This window comes from Phyllobates terribilis, unplaced genomic scaffold (genome assembly GCF_046119375.1).
Source record: "Phyllobates terribilis strain yellow unplaced genomic scaffold, ASM4611937v1 Scaffold_13__5_contigs__length_258822181, whole genome shotgun sequence".
Taxonomy (NCBI): Eukaryota; Metazoa; Chordata; class Amphibia; order Anura; family Dendrobatidae; genus Phyllobates; species Phyllobates terribilis.
The window spans coordinates 154764658-154789254 of NW_027362773.1; the positions used below are offsets into that span (position 1 = coordinate 154764658).

The 24597-nt window shown below is 43.8% G+C and overlaps 1 protein-coding gene and 1 long non-coding RNA gene across 3 annotated transcripts; one reads left to right on the top strand and one right to left on the bottom strand.

Annotated features, from left to right (window-relative positions):
• On the bottom strand, nt 1-18062 carry CAPRIN1 (cell cycle associated protein 1). Of its 2 annotated transcripts, none has more exons than XM_073658784.1 (18): nt 17905-18062; nt 16073-16213; nt 11689-11751; nt 11470-11556; nt 11058-11296; nt 9069-9151; nt 8145-8282; nt 7135-7187; nt 5208-5291; nt 4797-4955; nt 4609-4717; nt 4441-4493; nt 3949-4059; nt 3716-3865; nt 3472-3619; nt 3183-3377; nt 2666-2769; nt 1-412 (listed from the first exon to the last, which is right to left on the bottom strand). In XM_073658784.1, exons 2-18 carry the CDS (start codon nt 16211-16213, stop codon nt 323-325), a joined length of 2007 nt encoding a protein of 668 aa, XP_073514885.1. In that variant the 5' UTR covers nt 17905-18062; the 3' UTR covers nt 1-322. The 2 variants fall into 2 exon arrangements, with proteins under 2 accessions (XP_073514885.1, XP_073514884.1); XM_073658783.1 differs by having other exon boundaries at nt 4600-4717.
• On the top strand, nt 17834-24154 carry LOC141174115 (uncharacterized). Its single transcript, XR_012252782.1, has 3 exons — nt 17834-18221; nt 19150-19185; nt 23801-24154. It is a non-coding gene; the product is annotated as an uncharacterized lncRNA (long non-coding RNA).
• Nucleotides 24155-24597: the final 443 nt, after the last annotated feature.

Consider the following 24597-nt stretch of genomic DNA (forward strand, 5'->3'; position numbering starts at 1 on the left):
AAAACAAACAAAAAAAAAAAAAAAAAAAAGAAAAAAAAGTAAAAAAAAAAAAAAAAAAAAAGCCAAGTCACTCTAGCAAAAGGCAAAGTTTGTTTGTTTTTAAAGTGAGTGCTAACTTGATGCTCAGTGGATTTCAATGGATCCTATACAAAAAAGCGGGAGGTCTCGCTCAGCACCCGAGCGGGCTTTAGAGGTACTACACCTCACACTAGATGCGCTGGGAGACTTTTGGTGGCCGACGTTATCTAGGCATGTTATTGTAGGGGGGATAAAAGTTTCCTTCTGCTCCTCAGGCTTGAAATCGTGACGCCAGGAAGCTGTATTAGGAGTGGATCGCTTGAGAATTACCTCGAGGGGCGCCCCGAGGACCTCCTTGTCCAGTGCCACGTTTAAAGTTTTGTTGGTAGCCATCCTAAGGAGAAGGTTACAGCAGGTCAGATATATTGGGGTCTACAGGTGAAACCTCATAACTTGTCACCTCTTCACTATGCAAAGTTTGTTTCTTCCATTGCTACTTTCCAGCCTCACCCGAATACTAGGCTAAGGTAAGTCTTACCTGGCCGTATAGTCATGGCGGATAGTGTTGGCACCCTTATATTAATTATTGTAATTACACATGTTTATTTCCATTGTGTGTATTGGAACACCACAAAAAAAAAAAAAAAAACAACTGGACATAATTTCACACAAAACCCCAAAAATTGTTGGCAAACAACTTTGTTTCAAGCATGTGATGCTTGTTCACACTCACCTGTGGCAAGTAACAGGTGTGGGCAATATAAAAATCACACCTGAAACCAGATTATAAGGGAAGACGTTGACTTTGGATTGTGTGTGCCACACTAAGCATGGAGAACTGAAAGAGGAGAAGAGAACTGTTCGAGGACTTGAGAACCAAAATTGTTGAACAATAGAAACAATATCAAGGTTACAAGTCCATCTCCAGAGATCTTGATGTTTCTTTTTCCATGGTGCGCAACAAAATCAAGAAGTTTACAACCCATGGCACTGTAGTTATTCTCCCTGGACGGCAGAGAAAAATTGATGAAAGGTTGCAGCACAGGATAGTCCGGATGATGGATAAGAGGCCCCAATCAAGTTCCAAAGAAATCCAAGCTGTCCTGCAGGCTCAGGGTGCATCAGTGTCAGAGTGAACTATCCCTCCACATGTGAGTGAAATGAAAAGCTATGGCAGGAGACCCAGGAGGACCCCACTGCTGACACACAGACATAAAAAGCTAGACTGCATTTTGCCAAAATGTACCTGAGTAAGCCAAAATCCTTCTGGGAAAGTGTTTTGTGGACAGATGAGACCAAGATGGAGCTTTTTGGTAAAGCACATCATTCTACTGTTTAAGCAATGAGGCCTACAAAGAAAAGAACAATACCTACAGGCAAAAATGGTGGAGGATCAAAGATGTTTTCAGGTTGTTTTGCTGCCTCTGGCACTGGGTGCCTTGACTGTGTGCAAGGCATCATGAAATCTGAAGATTACTAAAGGATTCTGGGTGGCAATGTAGTGCCCAGTGCCAGAAAGCTCATGGGTGTTCCAGCAGGATAATGACCCCCAAACATACTTCAAGAAGCCCCCAGAGATGGATGGAAACAAAGGGCCGGAGAGTTCTGAAGTGGCAGCAATGAGTCCGGATCTAAATTCCATTGATCACCTGTGGAGAGATCTTACAATTGCTGTTGGGAGAAGACGCCTTCAAATATGAGAGACCTGGAGCAGTTTGTAAGAAGAGTCCAAGAATCCAGCGGAGAGAAGTAAGAAGCTGATGGATATAGGAAGCGATTGACTGCAGTTATTTATTCCAAAGGGCGTGCAACCAAATATTAAGTGGTGGGTGCCAACAATTTTGTCTGGCCCATTTTTGGGGTTTTGTGTGAGATTATGTCCAATTTGCATTTTTTTTCCCCCTTTTTTTTGTGTGTTGTCCCAATACTCACAAAGGAAATTAACCTGTGTATAACAAAACGTGTGTGACTGCAATAATGTTCTGGAACAATTTCAAAAGGTGCTAACGCTTTCAGCCACGACTGTAACTCGGACGGGGATTCGCAACGCAATGCTTGGACTGGCTGGCGTCTCTCTCCCGACCCGAGTGTGACAGCTGCATAGAAACAAACTGTCACGCTCGGGAGGGGAGAGCCGCCGGCCAGTCCGAGCATTGCGTTGCGATCCCCGTCCGAATTATACGGTCGCCTGACTCTTCCCTAAAGCTTACAGATTACCTTTAGTCACCTGTGACCGGTAGTAAAATTGCACCGTTCCTTGGACTTTGATGCTATTGAAGATATTAAGAATTTGGACATCTGTTATCTATATATTGAAATCTGCATGGAAACCCAATAGTGTAATAAAGCTCCAGCTGAGGACACTTTGTGAAATATATTTCTGCACCGAAATCAAGGTGTCAATTCTCTTTGGAAAGTAGGTACGTTCTGCTGCAGATAAGCCGCACTAAATCTGCTCCATGTGAACGTGCTTTTAAAATGTCCAGAACAGATGAATGAAGTACAAACTAAAAGTAAAAATGTAAAGTAAAAGCGCAGGAGATAACCATGCAGGCCGTGTGTCGCAGGACGGGTACGGACCGTGTTGGCCGCAGGTCTCCTGACCAGACGTTGACAGTATCATATATACTTATGAGGCAGCACTTACCCGCTGGTAGTTGTTGGTATAATCCCGGGGAGAAGTGAACTGTGGCTGTGAATAACCGCTGTTTGGAGTGTTGGAGAAGGCAGGGCGGTAGCCATCATAACCTCCTGTCAGTGTGAAAGCCGCAAGATTAAATGCAAATCTACAACACGCAAGAATAATTGTGTGTGTGAATCCTGCCCGAGAGCAGAAAAAGCAAACCCTGCATATGGATTTAGCTGCAGATTCACCGCAGATATCACCCCACTGAAATAAAAGTGAAAAATCCACAGAATGCTGCAAGTTTTTACAATTAAAAAGCAGAAACTTTCTGCAAAATCTCATCCGCTTTGCCGGCTAGTTTGTTCTGCTGCGGATTTTACATGCAAAAAGTCACAGCTAAAATCCGCAGCATTTTGGTCCAGTTTACAGAAGCAGATGCCTTGCTCTGGGTCTGATGTTTCTAGTTAACGAATGCACTATAGCCTCATCCTAGGATCAAAGCAGATAAGAAATGATCAAGGCTGTTTTTAATAAATACCTCTGAAACCATTCGATGGCCCTCTGTAGCCATTCATCAAGCCCCTGCTGCCACGCTGTCCGCCGCGGGGCATCCCTCGGTTGTTGTAGAAGGGTTGGCTGTTGCGAGGGAATCCGGCGTTTTGCTGTTGTGCCTGCTGATGCCCCGCAGAGGCTTGGTGAGACTGGTCCGATGCTGCATGGTAAGGGTTTACCACTACAACAAGCAGAGGAAAAAACAATGAGCATCGCTGCCTGCCTTATAACCTGCGTACGTACGGCTTTACATCTCCATTCGCCTGAGCCGTTACCTGTTTGTAGCTGCTCTTGTTGAAGATCAGGTTGTTCCACTTGATGCGGCTGGCCCGGGAAAGATTGATTGTAACCGGCTTGGTACTGGTTCTGTTTCAGCGTTTCTGCCTCATTCACAGGAGGGACAGGCGCATTCATATTAAATACCTAAAAAAAGAGAAAAAAAAAAATGGTAGAGTTTTGGCTCAAGAAGTATAAGGAACAATCAAAGCCATCCACTCGCTCCCATGATAATGGACTTACAGTCTGCATGGACTGGAATGGAGCAGCATTCACATTGATACCACTGCTGTGCAGAGGCTTGTTGGACCCAGTCTGAAACACCTGAGGTTGGGAAGCAGCAGGAAGCGACGAGGATGTCTGTGTTGGATCTGTACTTAAGGATAGCGATGCCTGCAAGCAAGACATGCCGATATAGAGAATGATCCTGGAAGGGTGGGAAGGCGTTTGGGTGACCTGCAATGGGTGGATGCTACCTGAATTTGCTCCATTGCATCTTTTGGGGACCTCTGTTCTGTGGGATGAGACGTTTGGTACATCTGTGCAGAACCGGCGTAGCCTTCACTAGTGGAAGATACCATTGGGACCTTCCAAAAAAAAAAAAAAGCAAAAAAGAATATTCTAATTAATGTACGGCTTTAAAGAACTCCTTAGGCAACAAAACTAAGCATATAAATACTGCTGGCCCACCGTGGAGCGATGAGGGACAACACTAAATCTGTGTCCATCGCGCTGCTTTGTAGGCATTTTTTCCTATGCAGAATTTCTGCAGATTCTATTAAATGGCGGCACGGACCTCTCGTTGGCTCCACTACAGGTTAAGAAGTCGGCCAGGATGCTCTCCTTGTGCACAGAAAAGGGCAGGCTACATCTGGTCTGTGCTGCTATTTAAAAGCAGAATCTGCAGCGCTACCCTGCACCATATTCTCTATAGAGGGTGTACTTTAAGACTATGAAGTGTATCCCACCTGTGTGCTATCTGGAACTTGGCTGGGCTGGGCTAGCCGGGTCTCAAGGTGAACTAGAATAAAAAAGAAAAGTTTACTTGCACCCCAGTCAGCTCTAGTATATTTCTTATGCCCGCGGACAAACTGAATGTTCTTTGATAAATGTAAGAAGTATCTGACCTGTGATACCTGGCTGACAAACCATCTGTGGCAGATCCAGGCTCTGAGCTGGATTCATGGGTTGCGCAGACACAATGGCCGGGTCAATTGGTTGGTTGTCAAAGTCCAACATGGAGTCCTATGAAGACAGGGGGATGCAAGAGTCCAATACATGTGGTGTGTGTGAGGGTGGAGGGAGAGGGGGTCTTTTAACTAACCTGCATGAAATTGTATGGACCTTGCATTTGGGCCATCAGATCCTGAACCCTTTGCCTTCGGACAATGGGATCAGGCTGAACTTGAGGGATAGCGTTTAGCGGAAGGGTCTCAGGATTCGGAGGGGATGCAGCCTGCTGTTGCTGGAGTGAGTTCACAACCTTATAAAAAAAAAAAATAATAATAATAATTTTATTAACTGCAAAAATAAAGTCTAGTAAAATCAAATCTTCCAAAAAGAAAAAATTAAGCCTGCCGCGTTACTGTGCAGCGTGTCGTGTAAACTTATAAGGTGCAGATGCATTTGTGAAAATAAAACAAGTTGCATTTTAATAATGTGTGAAATGCATAAAAAAAAAAATTGTATAAAATTACTTTTTGAAGGGTGGGAATGAGTTAAAAGTCGCACTTACTTCAACAGTTTCTACTGTCCAGTCATCAACTTGTTCCTTCTCGCTGCTGAACTGGCTTTCTGCCATGAACTGTCTGTTCACAAACTGTAGGATAAAAAGGAAATCCCGATAGCTACACAAGCAAACTGCATAATCGTCTGTCCGTGGACAGGAGGCTCAATGGGCAAAAGGCAGGAACATGAAAGCCTAAAACCACCCAGAAAGTAGAGACAAGAAAGTGTCAGACGAGCCCTCGGCCACCGTCCCAAGGATTAAGAATCTTTCACCAAAACACAAGTGACTAATAACTTTATGCCGCAAAACCTTACAGGAGTCATAAGATTTTCTGTATATGATCATGCCTGTACGGATATGCCGCCAATGATCCACCACAGAACTGCATGCAGGAAAACCACAGTATTTTACAGCAGCAGCATTTTGTAAAATCTCATCCTCATGCTGCCAAAACAAAAAAAAAAAAACCCTGAGCTGTACTCCATCATCTAAACTCTCTGAACCGGCACGTACATTTAAATGGGGGACTCCGGGAACATGTTTCTCACGATCTAAGGGGGTCGCAGCATTTGGACCTACAGCGATCATACCAACCCCCTTCACCCCCGGACGATTATCCGTTTTTTTCCTCCAAGAGCCATAACTTTGTATATTTCCATCAATTTGTCCTTATGAGGACTTGTTTTTTTATGGGACGAGTTGCACTTTTGAATGACACAATTCATTCTGCAATATAATGTACTGGAAAACACGAAAACAATTCCAAGTGCAGTGAAATTGAAAAAAAAAAAAAAAAAAAAGTGCAATTCCACAATTTTTTTTTTATTTACCATGTTCACTCTATCGTAAAACTGACTTTGCAATATGATTCTCCAGGTCAGTACGAGTACGTAGATACCAAACATGGTAACGTCCTTTTTTATTTTCGTAAGTGGTAAAAGAAAATCCTGAAATTTGTCAAAACTAATTTTTCACTTTTTGTCGCCATTTTCCGAGACCCTTAACGTTCTCATTTTTCAGGATCTGCGGCTGGGTGAGGGCTTATTTTTTGCGCCCTGAGCTGAAGTTTTTACTTGTATCATTTTGGGGTAGAAACGATGTTTTGATCGCCTTTTATTACAATGTCGCGACGACCCCCCCAAAGAAAACGTAATTCTGCAATTTTCTTTTTTTATTAAGAAGTTTACCAATCAGATTAATTTATTTTATATATTGATTGGAAATTTCTGAATGCAGCGATACCAAATATGTGTATTTTGTTTGGTTTCATTTTTAATGGGGAACAAGTGGGTGATTTGAACTTGTGTTTTATTTTTTTAATACTTTTTTTTTTTTTGTTACTGTATTTAATAGTCCACTTATGAGACTTGAAGATGTGATCGTCGTCCGATCGTCTGTGCTATACATAGCAGGGCTTCAGCACAGCTATGGATAGCAGAAATCACGATCTCCTATGAACGCTGGACACGAGCCGGCATTCACAGGAGGATCGTGATGACAGGCACCCATCGGCGCCCCACGACCACATGAGGGGCGCGATCAATGACGCACTTCCTGTCTGCACGTGTTAAATGCCGCTCTCAGTGACTGACAGCAGCATTTAACTAGTTTAAAGCCACGGTTGGATCTCAGATAGAGCAAATAGCTCCGCCAGGATAAAAGTTCACACTCCACATGATCTGTAGGAGTCATCACACCCGGACAGCATTTTCCATTGCACAGAAGTCAGCACAAATGTGTAAAGAAATGTGACTGCGAGTAGAAGCTGCCATTATCTAAGAGTCGTAGTCTTAGCCAGTCTGGCATTTTTTTCTCCCCAATCAGCTGCGACACTAGACTCCTCTTCCCGTAGCGCTGACCGTACTGGATGCAGTTTAATTTGCTTCCGGCATCAGCACAAGTCAGTCCGAGACGCTGCGTGAGAAGCCCTTACCTCGGTGGACTCTACTTCAGGGGGCTCAGCATATTCCTCCACAGCCTCGGGTTCTAGGCAGAAGAAAATAAAAAAAAAATAAAATAATTAAAATGTGACACAACACAAAGCTGTTTTTGACACTTCCAATTTGTGACAATTTTGCAGCAATTTTGTGATACTGTTGAAAAAAAAGAAATGTGGATGTATCCTTATATTACAAGGGTATTCTCATCCTACAGAGTGGGGACAGATCGCTGACACATCGTATTCGTATTACTCAGCTGTCAATGGGGCTCCTGGAACTGACCGCATGTCGCCATGTAGGAATATACAGTGAGAAGGATGCAAGGCGACATCAGCTTCATTTTCGGGAGACTCCAAAGATTGTCCTCCCTGTGATGGCACAGCAATGATATGTCATCAAGTTTTTAAGAAGGGTCATCCTAAGAAAAGAAGTCTGCAATCACTCTATGTGAAAGAAGACTGCCAAATTGTGAGAGTGCGCCCGGCCCCTATTCCCTGAGCGGTGGGGACTCCCTGTTTGCTCACTTGCAGTAACGTGCTGACTAAATTCTCCTCTGCTAAAAAACTGAAAAGCACAGAGAATAGAAAGGAATCGTGACAGTAGGCGCATTACACACAGACAGGATTCAGCAGTCTGCAGTCACATAGAAGTATCTCTAGTGATCCATCAAGTTTCATTCACCGTCTATGGAGCTGTCCCATAGAGAATGAATGGAGTGGTGGTGTGAATGCCAAAGGTTGGACACCTAGTAATCACCTGTCCACATTTTCGGGAATAATCCTTTAAGTACTCTACAAGTCGGCCGCTCATGTACATCTATTCAAGATGTTTGCACTTATTAAACCCCCTTCAGCAATGCTTCCTATCCGGTGACTCTCCAGCTGTCGTAAAACTCATGATGGGAGTAGTAGTTTTTAACAATTACTGGAGAGCGACACGTTGGGGGACACTGCCCGACAGTAAAGGCATCTGTAATGGGAATGACAAGCGAGTCATGATATACCAAGCTCGGGCGCTTGTTCTTCTACAGGCGGCACTGCAAGGGCTTCCTCCTCCTCGCAGAGTCCATTCTGGTGATTCTGGGGGCTATCAAAATATCCACTCTGAAGGACACGATCCAGGAGATCATGCACGGCTTTATCTAGAGAAAGAAAGACAAGATCTTATCAGTCCTAAAAGAAAAAAATAAAACCCTCACAGTCCCATAACGCTGATGCAAGTCGTCGTGCTCATTATACATTCTCGTTAAGCTATTTTATAAGGTGCGAATCCACATGACCGTATTGCAACCGTAATCCTTTATCCATATCATGGCTGCCTCACCCAGACCTATATGTGTATGAGGCCACAATTTTGGGGTCACGAGAGCCACAGGTGGGCCGGAAAATGCGCTTTTAATAAAAGCAAGAAATGACAGCCTGAATACAGTCATGTCAGCGCTTGTTTCCGAAGGCATGCAAGAAAAGCGCTGACGTTAAGTGTTCTCCGATGCTGCTCGCTTCCACACCGATGACTGTGTGCCGGCAGATCGGCCGTGCGTCCTAGCCTAGTGACTAGACAGGAGCACGGTACCTGCCGTTCATGAACCGTCATCGGTGCCGCTCGTCTCCTGATCCAGAAGTGAGCGCGCACTGGAGAACTCGCTCCCCACAGATCACCGTCACAGGTGAAGACCGAATTCTTGCCAATTTATTGCAGCTTCTAGTATGATTTCTAGAAAGAGGGCACATTGTGTGCATCAGCAGCAATAATCCTGCTGAGAGAGCAGAAGCCGAGGCGTAGAGCCCGGGTCACTGCTGACTAAGGCAGAGCCAGAACAGGCAATGCAGCATTATATACGGAGCTCTCCGATGCAGACCATGCAGCACCTCGGCCCATGGACATCTCTGGAGGAGGCTCCGACTGATCGGATTTACACAAGCCTTACATGTGGTTCCGCACACGGCCTTGTCTTTTCCTTCTAAGACGTCCCACAAGTGAATGGAAGCCTGTTCATACTGCTCATTCAGCCTAAAGCAAAAAAAAAAAGTTTCAGATTTGCAGACTCCGCACCTGAAGCAATGACAGCCACAGTACAGAGCAATGGACACGTTTACAGTGGCATGTAAAAGTTTGGGCACCCCTGGCCAAAATTACTGTTATTGTGAAGAGTTAAGCAAGTTGAAGATGAAATGATCTCTAAAAGGCCTAAAGTTAAAGATGACACATTTCCTTTGTATTTTAGGCAAAAAATATAGATAGATATTTTTTACATTTTAAAAATTACAAAAAGGAAAATGGGCCAATGCTAAAGTTTGACACCCATGGAGATTTGTGGGCTCTGATAACTTTGACTAAAGTTTCAGACCTTAATTATCCTGTTAGGGTTATGGCTTGTTCACTATCATCATTAGGCCAGGTGATGCAAATTTCCACCTTTAAGGCTATGTGCCCACGTTGCATTTATGAAGCAGAAAATTTCTGCTGCATAAATGCAAGTCCTCTCCTGGAAAAACGCATGCGGAATTCCGCACGCGTTTATCGCGCATTTTTCGCGCGTTTATCACGCGTTTTCCACATGCGGAATTGCCTTGCGTTTTTTATGCATTGGACAAAGGCAATTCCGCTTGCGGAAACGCAAAATTAAATGACATGCTGCGGATTTTTGAACGCGGCATAAACGCTGTGGAAAAATCCGCAGCATGGGCATAGAACTTGCGGAATCCCATTGGGGACCATGGGGTGCGGATATACATGCGTTTTTCAAGCGTTTACGCTGCGGAAATTCCGCAGCATATACGCTTGAAAAATGCTACGTGGGCACACAGTCTTATAAAAACCCAGACTCCTCTAACCTTGTGCCAAAAACCAGCAGCCGTGGGTTCTTCCAAGCAGCTGCCAAGCACTGAAAATGGTGGAGGCCACAAAGCAGGAGAAGGCTATAAGAAGATAGCAAAGCGTTTTCAAGTTGCCCTTTCCTCAGTTCGAAATGTAATTAAGAAGTAGCACTGAATTTTATGGTGAGGACGCAGGCGAGGTTTTCTTCTGATGACTCTTCCATGAAGGCCATATTTGTACAGGTGTCTCTGAACAATGTACCACAACTCCAGAATCTGCTAAATCTTTCGGAAGGTCTTTTGCAGTCAAGAGGGGGGGGTTCTGATTTGTCTTAGTTGCAATCCTACGAGCAGCTCTCACTGAAATTTGGCTTTGTCTTCCAGACCTTATCTTGACCTCCAATGTTCCTGGTAACTACCATTTCTTAATTACATTTCGAACTGAGGAAAGGGCAACTTGAAAACGCTTTGCTATCTTCTTATAGCCTTCTCCTGCTTTGTGGCCTCCACCATTTTCAGTGCTCGGCAGCTGCTTAGAAGAACCCACGGCTGCTAGTTTTTGGCACAAGGTTAGAGGAGGCCGGGTTTTTATAAAGGTGGAAATTTGCATCACCTGGCCTTTCCTAATGATGATAGTGAACAAGCCATAACCCTAACAGGCTAATTAAGGTCTGAAACTTTGGTCAAAGTTATCTGAGCACACAAATCTCCAGGGGTGCCCAAACTTTAGCATTGGCTCATTTTCCTTTTTGTAATTTTTAAAATGTAAAAAATGACTATCTATATTGTTGCCTAAAATACAAAGGAAATGTGTCACCTTTAACTTTAGGCCTTTTAGAGATCACTTCATCTTCAACTTGCTTAACTCTTCACAATAACAGTAATTTTGATCAGGGGGTGCCCAAACTTTTACATGCCACTGTATATCCAGTATTCATCTGGTCCCTACGTATACCATGCAGATGTACCAAGCTGCTGAAGACCTAGACAGGTCCATCATCCATCCTCAGCCCCAACCAGGAGCCTGAGTTGCTATGTGTATCCATCACCCCAATTTCCCAGCTCCCTTCTCGCAACGTCCTGTGTGATGTATATTTTACCTTATCGTTGGGTCCCGATCAGGCTCCACCAGCTTGTAAAACTCGTCCAATACAGTCAGTTCTTCTTCGGACAAGACAGGAACGCCGTTTAAGCCTTGCTTCAGGTCGTTGCGGACCTCCTCGTCCCCGAGCTTGTCCAAAATGAACTGAAGCTCTAGCACGGTTTTTAAACGTTTCTGTTCCGCTTCTTCGCGCATGAGCTGCTCTCGACGAGTCGTCTTTTTCAGAGTTTTCTGAATCTGAAATTGTTAATATAGTAATTAGAAAGAACTAAAAGTAACCTGCAAGAAGCCGAAGGGAAAATAAATCACAAGAAAACGACTTTATCCAAACAAGGAGGAAGTCACGTTCGGTAAGTCTACGCCACACACCTACGTTTCGAGGCGCAGTGATGGAGGTATCAACTACTTACATCTTGTCCCAAGGCCATGAAACTTTTTTGTAGTTCACGAGCAAATTCCATGTTTGTCACAACCTCTTGATATTTCGCCACCGCATCCTTAAAAAAAAAATATTAAGAAGAAAAACTTAAAGACTTCTAATGTGACTTTATGCTGAAAGTAGCAAAAAACAGACGGCGCCGCTATCAATAAAAATCAGCGCTGAGATGAGAGGTTCATTCTGTAATTACCAGTTGGTCCTGATTCAGCCGTTCTCCTTTGTTCATTCGATCCCGGTAGTCGTCCAACTTGCCCTGCGAGACACATTGTACAATTAAGGAGGACGCACAGTGAGACTTTCATTCATTGCAGGCAGTAGGTGTACGACTGTGTGCAGGGAGGGCTAGTACTGAAAAAGCCCAATAATCTCACACAATGCATCGCTTTTTATCCAAATCATTTAGACTGTTTTTTATGTACATGACCGTGCCAGTCTCCTGGCATTAACCAAACCCAGACTCCCCCCATCAGATGCAGCTAGAGAAGTGCGATCCGTCACTGCACACGTCTCCTCCAGAGTCCAGAGGTGGCGGCTTTACACCACTCCATTAGACGCTCAGCATTGTGCTTGGTGATGTACGGCTGCATACAGCTGCTCAGCCATGAAGCTCCCGGTGGGGGCGCAGTGTTTGTGCTGATACCAGAGGAGGTCTGGACTCTGCGGTTATGGGGTCTTTTCTGCCTTCTGTTCCTGTGCACTCGTCCCCCAGCTCAGTAACGTTACGGGGTCACCACTATCTGGCTGAGTTTCTGCAATTCCTTCCACTTCTCAATAATATCACTCACAGGTGATGGAGAAGATTCAGGAGGAAGACATGTTATGGACGGACTTGTTCCCCCGGTGACTCCTATTACAGGATTGCGTTGGTATCAATGGTGGGGGGCCGGAGGTTATAAACTAAAATTCCTTAAGGGGTGAGATCCAGAACTCTTCTCCATATAGTGTATGTTATGTGTTCAGCAGAGAGTACAATGACAGATATAATATATAGAAAAGAAAACGTCAGCTGAAAATGAGGCCGGGAGCAAAACTGCAAAATTTCAGGAATATGTTATTGTTTTTTTTCTAATAAAAGGAGGAGGGATGGTGGAGAATACTGGTGAACATGAAACTTGATAAAGTCATAATTTTGTGAATACACTCCCTTTAAAAATGCTCAAAATTTCAATGTACTCTTCATTCAGAGCAGATTGGCTTTTCAGTTCTTATCTTTCTTCATTTTAAATGCAGCAATTTGCTTTTTTTTTTTTTAATTAAAAAAACAAAACCCTGCATGTGATTGGAGATTAAGTGTGTATTAGAGCCAAACAAGTTATCAGGCTATGCACTTGAAGGGGTGGATAACTGTTCAATCAATGAGGGTCCAACCAAAGGGACTGAGTGCTCCCCGTCCTCCCCTGATGCAAGCCTGCAGCCGGGCGTTGTGTGGAGCGCAGGATCCGCACTCGCTCTACCACTCTGAGCACAGACCCGGTCCCAGCGGATCAACCGCCGACAATTCTAACCTATCCTCTAACAACCAGAAGACCCCTTTGGTCCTTTAGCGCAAATGGACATAACTGCATGTGTGCTGGGGGTTCAGGATCTCCCTCCATATGCAGCAGATGTCAGCACCTGTGTCTGAGAGCAGAGCTCAGCTCACTCCTGTTTAACCTTTTAATTGCTGCTGCCATTTGCTGACAGTGGCATTTAAATGGAGCATGCACACTCAACAAACCACGATGCACTGTGTGAGTCAGACTTTAGAGATCTCAGCCTATTAGAGCCTTTATATTTTTCCTGCGCAAAAAAAAAAAAAAAGTAGAATCAAAAACAACGTGTGAACAAGCGCAGAGGATCGCAGGCTCAAGTCCCTTAAAAGGGAGGAAAAAAAAAGGTCGAAAAAAATTAAATAAAACAATTTTAAACAATATAAAAATATTAACTATAAAATAATCTTGAATCACCTCATTTTTCCTCCAACTGGAAAAAAAATAAATCAAAATATAAAAATTATAAAGAAAAAAAAAAAAAAAAGTAAAATATCATTATTGTGGATTTCCAATAGCCACAAACAAACAGCGATCAGATCAGCGCAGGAATCAGCACCAGAATCTGTCGGCACAAACCAGACGAGCGCCGCACAGGAATTTGTAGGGAAAAATAAATTAGTTTTGTGTCTTGGAATAAAAAAAAAAAAATTAAAGTGAGCAAAAAAAAAAATAAATAAACGTCCGTCAAGGGAGAGGGTTAAACTGTTTGTTAAATGTTTGGTGAGGAGACGTGGAGACCCCTCACGCTCACAATCTAGGGGTCCTGCAGACGTTTCTCCCCGCTTGTAGAGATCTGATGCGTCAGTCACAAGAAATCCAGGAGACATATGCAAATCAGGCTGGAGGTGCCCTGGGGGTGTGGCAATGATTGTGAAGTCTTTGCCCCGCTCCCAGTGCACCTCCAGCCTGATTTGCATATGTCTCCTCCTATATGCCTGATGACAGATACATAAAATAGAATGAAGGAGTCCTTGTTATCGGGGGACACAGACCACTGCTGCCATATATACACCTAGCTGACAGAAACCAAAATACACAAAGAAAAAAGGCTTCCTCTGCCAAAGCTGTGCTGGTTACTAAGGGGTTAAACACGTCCGTGTTCGCCCATAGCAACCACACTGCCGCAAAGTGAACGCGCTCCGGTTGCTATGGGCGACCAGGAGTCTCTGCGCGGCATTAGCCCTGTGCGCGGTCGGACTCGCAGGGCATGCCGGGAGTTGTAGTTCCTCAGGTTCCCCCCTCAGACGAGCACTCGGGGCCCCAACATCGTCAGCATCACATCCGGCTGGGACACAATGAGGCCGCAGACGCCCCTCCCCCTCCGCGCCTGACACTGGGAGCCGCCATGTTTCCCCGCGGCCTAGTCCATGTGCGGACACGAGCCGGTGCGGCCTCCACCGCCGCGCACCGAGGGCCTCCCAGCATGCCCCACAGCCGCACGGCATGCCGGGACTTGTAGTGCCACCGGCTGCTCTGTGCTATGGGCCACTCCCAGTGCTTTATAGCCCTCTTCCTTTATGAACTACAATCCTCACTAAGGGAGGGCAACAGGGGGATATTAGATTGAAGTTAAAGGCTAATAAGGGGTTAATAGCGGGCGGCACTGGGATTTTTACTAAGAGGGAAAGAAATTACCTATACCCCCCACCAGCCACAGTAGGAGTGATGAGGTCCGTCCAGCAGTCACCTGACGGCTACAACCAATCACTGGCCTCCGTGGCGAAGGCGTCATGTGATCACTACAGCCAGTGATTGGCTGCAGCAGACGTGATGTCATCACAGGAGGGGGGGGTCTTTCCACTCAGTCCTCCGCCCCAGCGGTGCAGTTAGTGGCCGGCAGCCCCCGGACGTAGTGACGTGAGGCCGCGCTTTATTAATTATTATCAGGTTTCCCTGCGGACGGCAGCAACTCCCAATCTTCTGAAACTATAACTCCCATTGGCCGCAGTCAGTGCAATATTGGGAGTTGTAGTTCAGTAACAGTGCAGGGGAAATCTCACCCTGTCCGTGTGAGGGTCGGAGTCCTGCAGGGGAATCTGTCCCCTCCACTGCCGGGTTGCATCGTAGGTGACCTGCAGAGGTCAAGTTCATGGGGCGGCAGACAATGCGCTGGTCCTGGGGGAGCGGGTAAAGCTGCCCATCAGGGACCCCCATGCAGCTCTCAGCTGTGACAGCAGCAGACAATACAACACCCAGAGAACCGGGCGAGGTGTGATACGCCCGCGGGTCATCACAGCAGGTCACAAACCAGCAGCACAGGATGGTAGCAACGTATGTGTCTGATCTTGTACAAGACTACAACTCCCAGCATGCCCGGACAATTTAACAACAGAGATCCACAGATTGAAGAACCAAAGCAGTGCCCAGATAGGAGGCAACCAGAGACCCCAGTAGGGGGAGGCCAGTACACGGGTCAGGTGCTTAATTTGGCAAAACAAAAATAAGCACAGAGTCCCCTCATACAAACGTCCGTGGGGGAAGGGCACATATTAGCATCTATATTACAACCATAGGTCAAGAAGCCAGTGTGTACAAAGCCTAATCTGCAGGTGTAGTACTGCTGTGTGAATGGCGCCTCAGCCACCAGTCTATAGCAATAAGCAAGTGCATATGTAGAAGCGAAGTCAGACTTCTCCTTTTATAGCCTCCGCCGTGACCCCTGACTAGTAAACACAGGCCGGAGCAGATTTAAGAAGGATTTTGCTTGCGCTTCAGCTGACAGTGGATGGTAAAGAGTCTACAATAGGGCAGCAAACCTGATCCAGGTGCTGAAAATGCAGCAAAAGTGCAATAGACGACGCACCGGAAAATAACAGACACATTCCCAAGGCAAAGAGCAGTTAGATTTGCAGCCACACATGACAAGGGAATAACGGCACTCGACCCGGAGGGTGAATGATCTGCACAGAAAACCCAGAGGCTGCAGGTGATCGCACCTGAGCGGGCCCAGTCAGGCACTGTGCAGGTGTGAAGAAAACTCCCCTATATCATCATGCACATTAATAATACACATCCGCAGCCTCCGCCCTGCCAAGTACGAACCTTCTTCTTTTCCAGGTTACGGATTTTCTTGTCCAGGACCACCAGGATCTGTTTCATGGCCTCACTCTGTACGTTCCCAGTACCAGTCGCTGCTGCCTCGCCGGAGCCCGGCACAGCCTTGCTGCTTGTGGCTGAGGGCATCTGAAGAAAAAAAAAGAAAATATATATTAGCATCCATCATAGCAAGTGCATCCAGTGCAGCGGGTTACTGTAGATTACTAATGATTTGGAACCATCTGACCACAACAGGCGAACATACCCATCGGCTCTGTTCATACTCTTGTATTTTTTTTTTTTCCACAACGTGGAAGCGCAGATGTGGATAATGCCGAGCGCAGGATTGTGTCGACATTGCACAAATCTGTGCACCCGTGGGGATGACTCCAGATAGAGCCAAACACTAGCCGGTTTGCTTTATATTCAGCATCGGCACAAAGCTCATGGGCAGAGGTAGCTGGCGCTGCTATTCACCAGTGTGTACCAGACTAGACACCTTCAGTTGGGCTCATGCAATGTTTTTATTTTATGTGGATTTTGAAGCAGATTCCCCCCCCCCCCCCAGCCTTCATGTTGGGTACAGGATGAAAATGCTGCAGTTTCATTGTGTGGATTTGCACTTGGGAGAATCTGCAGGAGGAAAACGACCCTCCGGGACAGCTTGTAAATCAGTCGCTGCATCAATTTCTGTTGCAGATATCGCTGTGGTCGTCACATTTTGCACATTCGGATTCTGCAGAGGCAAAATGCACAGGAGCATCCGCAGCAGGTTTTTCCACACTGACAGATTTTTGACAAAATGCAAGTCAGGGGCCGATCACCGGATGTTACATATTTAAAGGGACAAACACCCCCAGATCCATTGTGCTCATTCATAGTCAGGGGGGGGGGGATTTAAAGCCACATACAAATTACACTACAGTCAGCTGAGCCCGAGTATAAGGGGGCCTCCCTTCTGGAAGATGTCGGGGGACAAAAGGATCCGGCTGGTTGGATTTCTAATGATCGATCGGTTCTTTAGGATATCAGAAAAATCTGACAGCGGCTGCTACGTAGACGACAGGAGAGCACGGCCCCGTGCATGGGGCAGCCCGGAAAGACAGCCATCAGCCAATCGATCCCATTTACGATGCAATCTACTCTGTATGCATGGGCTTTATTTTTGCAGTAGCTGTCGTAACGGGAGACTCATTAGAAAATGTACGGACCAGATGGAGCAGTAGAAGTTACTACCCGGCGGCACACTCGCAGTAGAGGAAAAAAAAAACATTGGTGAGGGAAGAGAACCGCCTTTTACATAATATTTAATGAGTTTACCATGAGCAGTCTTTAAAGAAAGATATGTAATATATAAATAATTTTTTATTATTTTAGTTTAATAAGTGTTATACATTTAATAAATAAAAATCAGATTTTCTCCAAGCCACAAAAGAAACACCAGAGTTTAGTTACCATTAGTTTTATGAAAAAAAATATATTCTCTTGTGTATTATATAGTTAATTTTATTAGATTTTTCTTCTATTTTTTTTAATAAAATGTAATAAAAAATAAATAAATAATTTTTACAGATAAAAAAATATATAATTATTTCTGTCCCCTACAAGGGGTTGATGAGCCCTCCAGCCAGGGGCCACCACGTACTGGAGAGATCACTGATCGCTCCATCAGCACCTCATAATTCAAATACATGGTGGTATCCATCCGCCGATAAAGAAAATAATCCCCCTCTCGTCCCCATTCTCCCTCCACACATCATTATCATAAAGCCCGGAGCACCGGAAACACGGCCGCGCTTTCGCCCTCCGATTGTGCCGCCATCACCCTCCCTCCCCACCTTTCAGGGTCTCCGCGGTGTGTCGGTCACGGGGCCTGAGCGCTGGTCGCGGTGTGAGGTTGAGAGAGGAGTCGCCGCCGCCACTGCCGCCTCACCGAGCTAATGAGGCCGAAAGACAGGAAGCGGAGGGATTTACACAGCCGGGGGCCTGACAGAGGCTGCCCCCACGCGTGCCTGAAATGTGTGAAGCGGAACGTGGACTTCGGCCCCTATCGTCCGCCTGCTGCCGCGCTGTGTGAGGCCCCGGAGACGCCGCTCTGCGCCTGACACTATGCGGGATCAGACAAAGTGTGAGAGGAAGCGACGGGCGCCGCGAGGTGAGCCTAAACGCACAATGGAGGCGATAGGGAGGGCCTGAGCGACGGGGGAGGGGTTTATAACTGGAAAAGAGGCGGGGCTATGATAATAGCTATCTATAAGCCACGCCTCTTGATAAAGGGCCAGCGCTTCAGTTATTTGGGGCTTTTTCTTCCTGGAAGTTTATATCTTTCTGAGATCCAGAACATTTCTTTTTTCTGGAGATGTCTGAGGACTTTTTTTTTTGTGTGTCTAGCTGTAGTTTTTATCGGTACAAATTATGGGATAGAGACCATATTTTGATCGCTTTTTATTGTACTTTTTTATCGATGCTTGGCGCCCAAAAAAGTTCTGGCGTTTTTGATTTTTTGTTTTTTTCTCATTAAAACAGTTAACGATTGGATTCATTAATTTTATATTTTGATAAATCTGACTTTTCTGGACGCGGCGGTATCAAATATATATATATATTTTTTTTCAAATATATTTATTTATTTTTATTTTTTTTTACTGGAGGTGATTTACATTTACTTTTTTTGTCTCCTCTGGAGACTTTATTGCTGTTTATAGTAGAAATGATGATGTCCTATGAAGCCCGGCTCACGGGGGTGAGTGGGGGGCGATGAGTGGACGATACACAAATAGCTTTTATTATTTATTTGTTAATATTTATTATTTATTTTTATTATCTTTTTTGTTATTTTTTATTGTTTTTGTTTTTTCTATTTTTTATTGTTTGTTTTTATTTTTTTTATTGTTTTGTTTTTATTTATTTTTTTGTTTTTTTTATTGTTTTTGTTTTTTTATTGTTTGTTTTTATTTTTGTTTTTATTTATTTTTTTGTTTTTTTTATTGTTTTTATTTTTTATAGTTTTTATTTTTTTTATTGTTTTTTTTTTTTGCAGTCTAATTTCCTGAACACCTTTTTTTTCAATATCATTTTCACAGATACCCTTTTGTCATAGTGAAAGAGCACCTAGACAGGTAAACCTTCACAGACTGTGGTGTTTTTCCCTTTCACCTGTCATGTTTATTGTCATTTCTTTTCTACTTTTTCCTCCTTTTTCCCTTTTTTCTTTTTTTTGTCTCGTGCAGTGTTTCCCCCTGACTATATCATATTGTTCTCCTTTGACTTTGCCGTATTCTCAATATTATCATTTACTATTATTATGACACATCTTTTCTGATACCTGTGCTCCACCTGACCTGTTTAACATATTTATCAATGGTTGCATCTCAAAATATTATAGACCTTCCCTTTATCTTCCAGAGACTATTCACTCTCAATGAGACAGCCGTCACTGTTAGAACGATGAAGTTCTCTTTGCTAATAAATTAGAGCGTGTTAGATTTTATGTTAATTTGATATAATGTACTGCATAGTGCCAAAGGTTTACTTGTAATACATTACATTTAAACCCCACTGTCAGAGATTGACAGCAGTATCTAAATGGTTGAACAGTAGTAAATATCCTGTTTGCACCCTCCCTAATAGTGCTGGCAGGGCGCTGTTTTTTTTTTTGTGTTCCACTACCTTATTTCCTCCACTAGATGGAGCCTCTCACCTGCTTTACTATAAACACAGGCCGGATCCATTATTACAGTTGCGCCTGTTTTTTTTTTGTTTTTTTGTGCCTTATTTTTATTTGTGCCATATAAATGTTTCCATTTGCACTTTTTTAATATCAAGTTTTTTTTTTGTGTCTGTCTAAAAAAAAAAAAAAATACAACAATTAAAAAAAGTGACTTAAAAAGCAAAACAAAATACAATATTATTATTATTAATTATTGTTATTAATATATATAGCGCCATTGATTCCAATATGATGAATCGGACCCACAATTTCCAAACATAACGGCCCCCGATTCTTCACTTGCATTTTTTTAAGTCACTTTTGTTTTACTTTTATTTATTTATTTTTTTTCTCATGGTATCAGTTGACCTTTTTTGCAACACATTCTAATAGCGGACGTGGTTCATGAATTTTGCGCAAGGTGAAAAATTTAGTTGTTTTTTTTTTTTGTCTTTAACATTTCTTTCCACATTTCTAGAGCACAAAGTCACGTTTAGAAACATTTGCGTAAAAAATCCTGCAAAAAATAAATAAAGAGTGATTCTGGGTTGGGACAGGAGTACATATTCGCAAAAAAAAATAATAAATAAATAAATTGCAACTTTATAAAAAGTCGCATGTGATGAATCAGCTTGGAAAAGCCACATTGACGTAAAAATCGGAAAATTAAAAAGGGAAATTGTTTGATGAATTTTTCGCCAATCTAAAAGTAACTTTATTATTGAGGGGGATTCAGGCAAAAAAAAAAAAAAAAAAAGGCAAAAAATCCAACAATGAGTCTGATCCGATCCGTCCAGCTGACAGTGGTGAAACTTGAAGCTCATGGGCTCTGATGCAAAATCTCCAACAGGGCCCCCAATTAAGAGGGGTCTTTGATAGTATTGGTCTTCTCATTTGAGCGAAAGATTACTTTTTGAGCTCCCCTAGACTCCAGGTCATGTGTACGACTGCATCTCTTATAGATAGGAGATAACTTGATTTTTTTGGGAATAACCCTTTAACTATGCACAAAGGCCAGTAGAAGGTCAGCAGAAAAAGGCTCCTGCTTCAGACACATGCAGACAGACGGCCTGGCAGAATGGTGGGGAGTTGTGCAGTGCAGCAGAAAGTGTTTGCGTCTTAGCTAACTAGTAGTGGGGGTGAGTAGCACTCCCTGATATATAGTAAAGGCCTGGAGGAACAAAGCAGAAAGCTGCAGTCTGTACTCCTGTCCTTGTAGTCTGTCTTAGGTCAAGGAGACCATCCTATCAGAGGACAGCAGACAGGACTATTCTTGTGAGTGAAGGATATGCATTCTCCTGACTTTGAGGATAGCCATACCAGAGTGGTTTGAAAAACTATACCACACCACAGGGAGGGCGAAGGGTCTTGTGTCTGCGTGTGAGAGACCAATACATGGTGACTGTGTTAGTGTAGGAGTGCGTAATATTACCATTAATTATTGAGACTGACACAGCACAGAGAAGCTGATGGAGGAGCTGCTGAGGAGATTGCCAGCAGTTTGTGTCAAATATCATAATCATCCATCTCTGTTCAAGGTGTTGCCTCTTGTGAGAATCTTTTTAACCACCAATCTCGTTGCCTCTTTGTGAGCAAAGTTTCCTGAATACATGTCTGCAGTACTACCACCATCCCTGAGAGGGGGCACCAGACACCACTCGGTATCCAAGAGGCCAATATATCCTACAACATAAAGGGGCACTCCACCACAATCATTCTTCACACGTCTTAAACACCCGGACATTGCAGAGTAAGCAGCTGTTGCATCTTTCCTGCAGGTTAAGGTGCATCCTGCAATCGGATATTGTGCATTTTTTTTTAACTCTGTTCCTGTCTCTGATCTTGCGCTTGGCTTTGGATTGCAGCGGGGTCTCTGAGCCTTTGGAGGGCGGCTGTATCCTCTGCACCTCCTATATCCACGCGATTAATAAATGCATTTTTTGTCACCACAGTGATACATGAATGCTGAGATGGGATCTCCCACGGGCAGAGGAAGGAAGCTTAATCATGATAGCGATCCCAGTGATGATCAGATCTCTTCCTGATTGCCGGGTGTAGATCTGTATCTAAAACAGCGAGGTTTTCCCACCCAACAAATAAAGATATACGTCCTGGTTTGTGGCAGATCACAACTCTACTAACCCCTGCTATGAGCCGGAGGAGAGCCACCATAAAGCAGAAACAACTAGAGTAAAACATGGAGTGACTAAGGGGGTTTGCCCACCTTTTGGGGCCCTTTTTTAATCTGAATGCATGTATTTGGGGCTAAAAATCTTTTTTTACTATTGGATTTTATCATAAATGTTGCACTGTTTACCTTCTATAGCTTCTGCGTTGCACTGTCTATTGCTGGCTGCAGAATGAGTTAACTGAGAATCTATCGGTGAGCTCGTTCTGGCTCACCGTATTTTTCCGAGCTCCTCTCAGCAGATTTATGGGCAGAGACCACATCAAAGTTGAATGTACCGAGAAACAAAGAGCCTGTAAAAGCCAAACGGTGGCAAACCTTTAACCAAACAAACTAGAAAAAATGTAAGTAAAAAAAAAAAAAAAATTGTACCCAAAAGGTGGACAAAATTGAAAGAGACTGTGGTTGGACCATTCCCATACCACCATCACAGAGATAAGGTTTTTTATGGAAGACGGGTCTGGACTATGCTGAGACCCCCCAGTGATGCTGCCTCATCCAGAAGAGAGAGTTGAGAAACTGAGCAAATTTTAAAAATTTTTGGAAAATTAAAAAAAAAATAAAAAAATAAATAAAGTTTAAATTCTAAATTCCCAATTTAGAAAAAAAAAATAAAGAAAATAATAAAAAAAAATTGCATATTTGTTACCACTGCGCCCTTAAAAGTTCGATCTATGAAATGTTAAAATTAAAAAAAATGAAAACACTTAAATTGGCTTTTTTTTTTTTTTTCGGTCATAATGCATGCGACCTCCGCCAAATAAAATGGAATAAAAAGTGATCAAAACAATATTCTAACAAAAACTAACGAGCCCTCAGACAGCTGCAGACAGAATTTTTTTTTAAAAAAATGGCGACACAAGCAAAAAAATGTTTAACAATTTTTGATTATTGCACTAAAGTAATTAAAAAAAAAAATTAAAAGGGAAAGGAAAAACAAAAAAGCAAAAATTGGAGTCAGCGTGAAGGTGTTAGAGGGTTCTCAGCATTGGACTATCTTTACCATGTGATCACAGAGTCCCAATTCTGGGACCGACCACCATCGATCAGTTGAGGAAACCTGGCAGTAAGTGTTCAATTTCCCTACAGCACCTCCACAGGGGAAATGAAGAATTACACTATATCCGTTAAAATCAATGCAGGATGGAGCAGGCCAAGAGATGAGGGTCCTGAAGAAGACGCCCCCTCAGGGGTTTCCTTATCTGGACAACCCCTTTAAGGCCAGGGGTAAAGTGAACATACACGTGGTTTTTATTCTTAAAGTCGGGAAGCCTGGATGTAAAGTAAGAAGGAAAGAGGGTGAATGAGTGGCGTCAGGACCATGTGGAGGTGATTACGGGGGCTAATGGTGGGCTTTCGCGGCGTCCAGGCTGCACAGTCCAGGCTCCGCTTTGTTTGGCATATACAGGAAGCAGTTTACATGACTACGCCGGGCTCTGGTTCTGCTGTCTCTCTCTGAAATTGTATTATTGTAGAGGGATAATACTGATTACGGGGTCTCCGGAGGATGCTCTGGCCTTTTATGGCTGACTCATTTCCTCAGCCTGCACAACTTCATTTCGATATGGCTCCGGAGAGACAGCACACCCTTATACTGGGAGCCCCCAAAAGTTCCAGGAGAGTTGGCAGGTAGAACTTTTGGTGCCAGGGCTGGCACTCCCTTCTTTCTCTCCTTCTGCACCCATTAAAGTGAAGGGTGAGGTCAGGGGATCGTATTCACCCGTCATGGTATCTATGCATGGAGAGCATCGGGCGTCCCACAATTAGGCAGTAACATTGATGATAAAACATTGCCCAATTGTTTTTCTTTGCATTGATCATTCTTGTTTTTTTTTAGCTCTATGGTTCTCATCATTACTTTACAGCTGGGGAAAACAAAAAAGAGGAGCGGAGATGAGATTTGAAGTCCCCGTGGCCCCCGAGCTGTTTTCTTTTCATGAGAATTTCCATTAAGGACCCCTTTAAATTTCCAGTAACAATTGCAGCGAGATACGAGAACCTTGTAATCTCTCAACAACTTCCCCCTTTACGGGTCATACGAATGTGTCTTTCTTACTCCGGCTCCATTACATGGGATAAGGGAACCGCTGCCATCCAGTATTGTACAACCCGTAGGACTGGGGGCAAAGACCCGAGACCACCAGTCACTTTTATTGGAGGTTATCTACTATTAAAGTTATGTTAATGTTACAGTCAGAGGGATAAACTGTGAAACGTTTCTCTATCGACGCTACAGACGCACAACAGCAACATTGGAACAGGAAACATATAAAATGCTCAAAAATAAAAAAAATATATTTTCTTCTTCTTTCTCCTCTATTATTTGAACCTATTTTATTTTGTCTCAAACATAAACTAAGAAATATGCAAAAAAAATCTCTATAAACGAGCTTAGCTGTGTCCTCCCCCACCTCCTGTGTCTGGATGTAAGATAACTGGCTGCAGCAGGTCCGCCCCCACCTTACTGTCCTATATCTGGTAGTATGTTAACTGGCTGCAGCAGGTCCCCCCCTCCTTACTGTCCTATATCTGGCTGTATGGTAACTGGCTGCAGAAGGTTCCTCCCCCACCTTACTGTCCTATATCTGGTGGTATGGTAACTGGCTGCAGCAGGAGCCCCCTCCTCCTCACTGT

What these genes read in the sequence shown, in the direction of transcription:
- CAPRIN1 (XM_073658783.1), bottom strand. Translation starts at nt 16,213, where the DNA reads ATGCCCTCAGCCACAAGCAGCAAGGCTGTGCCGGGCTCCGGCGAGGCA. An exon ending in ATGCAATGGAGCAAATTCAG is followed by an intron (nt 3,866 to 3,948) that starts GTAGCATCCACC and finishes TCTTGCTTGCAG; the next exon opens with GCATCGCTATCCTTAAGTAC. An exon ending in GCCATCGAATGGTTTCAGAG is followed by an intron (nt 2,770 to 3,182) that starts GTATTTATTAAA and finishes TCACACTGACAG; the next exon opens with GAGGTTATGATGGCTACCGC.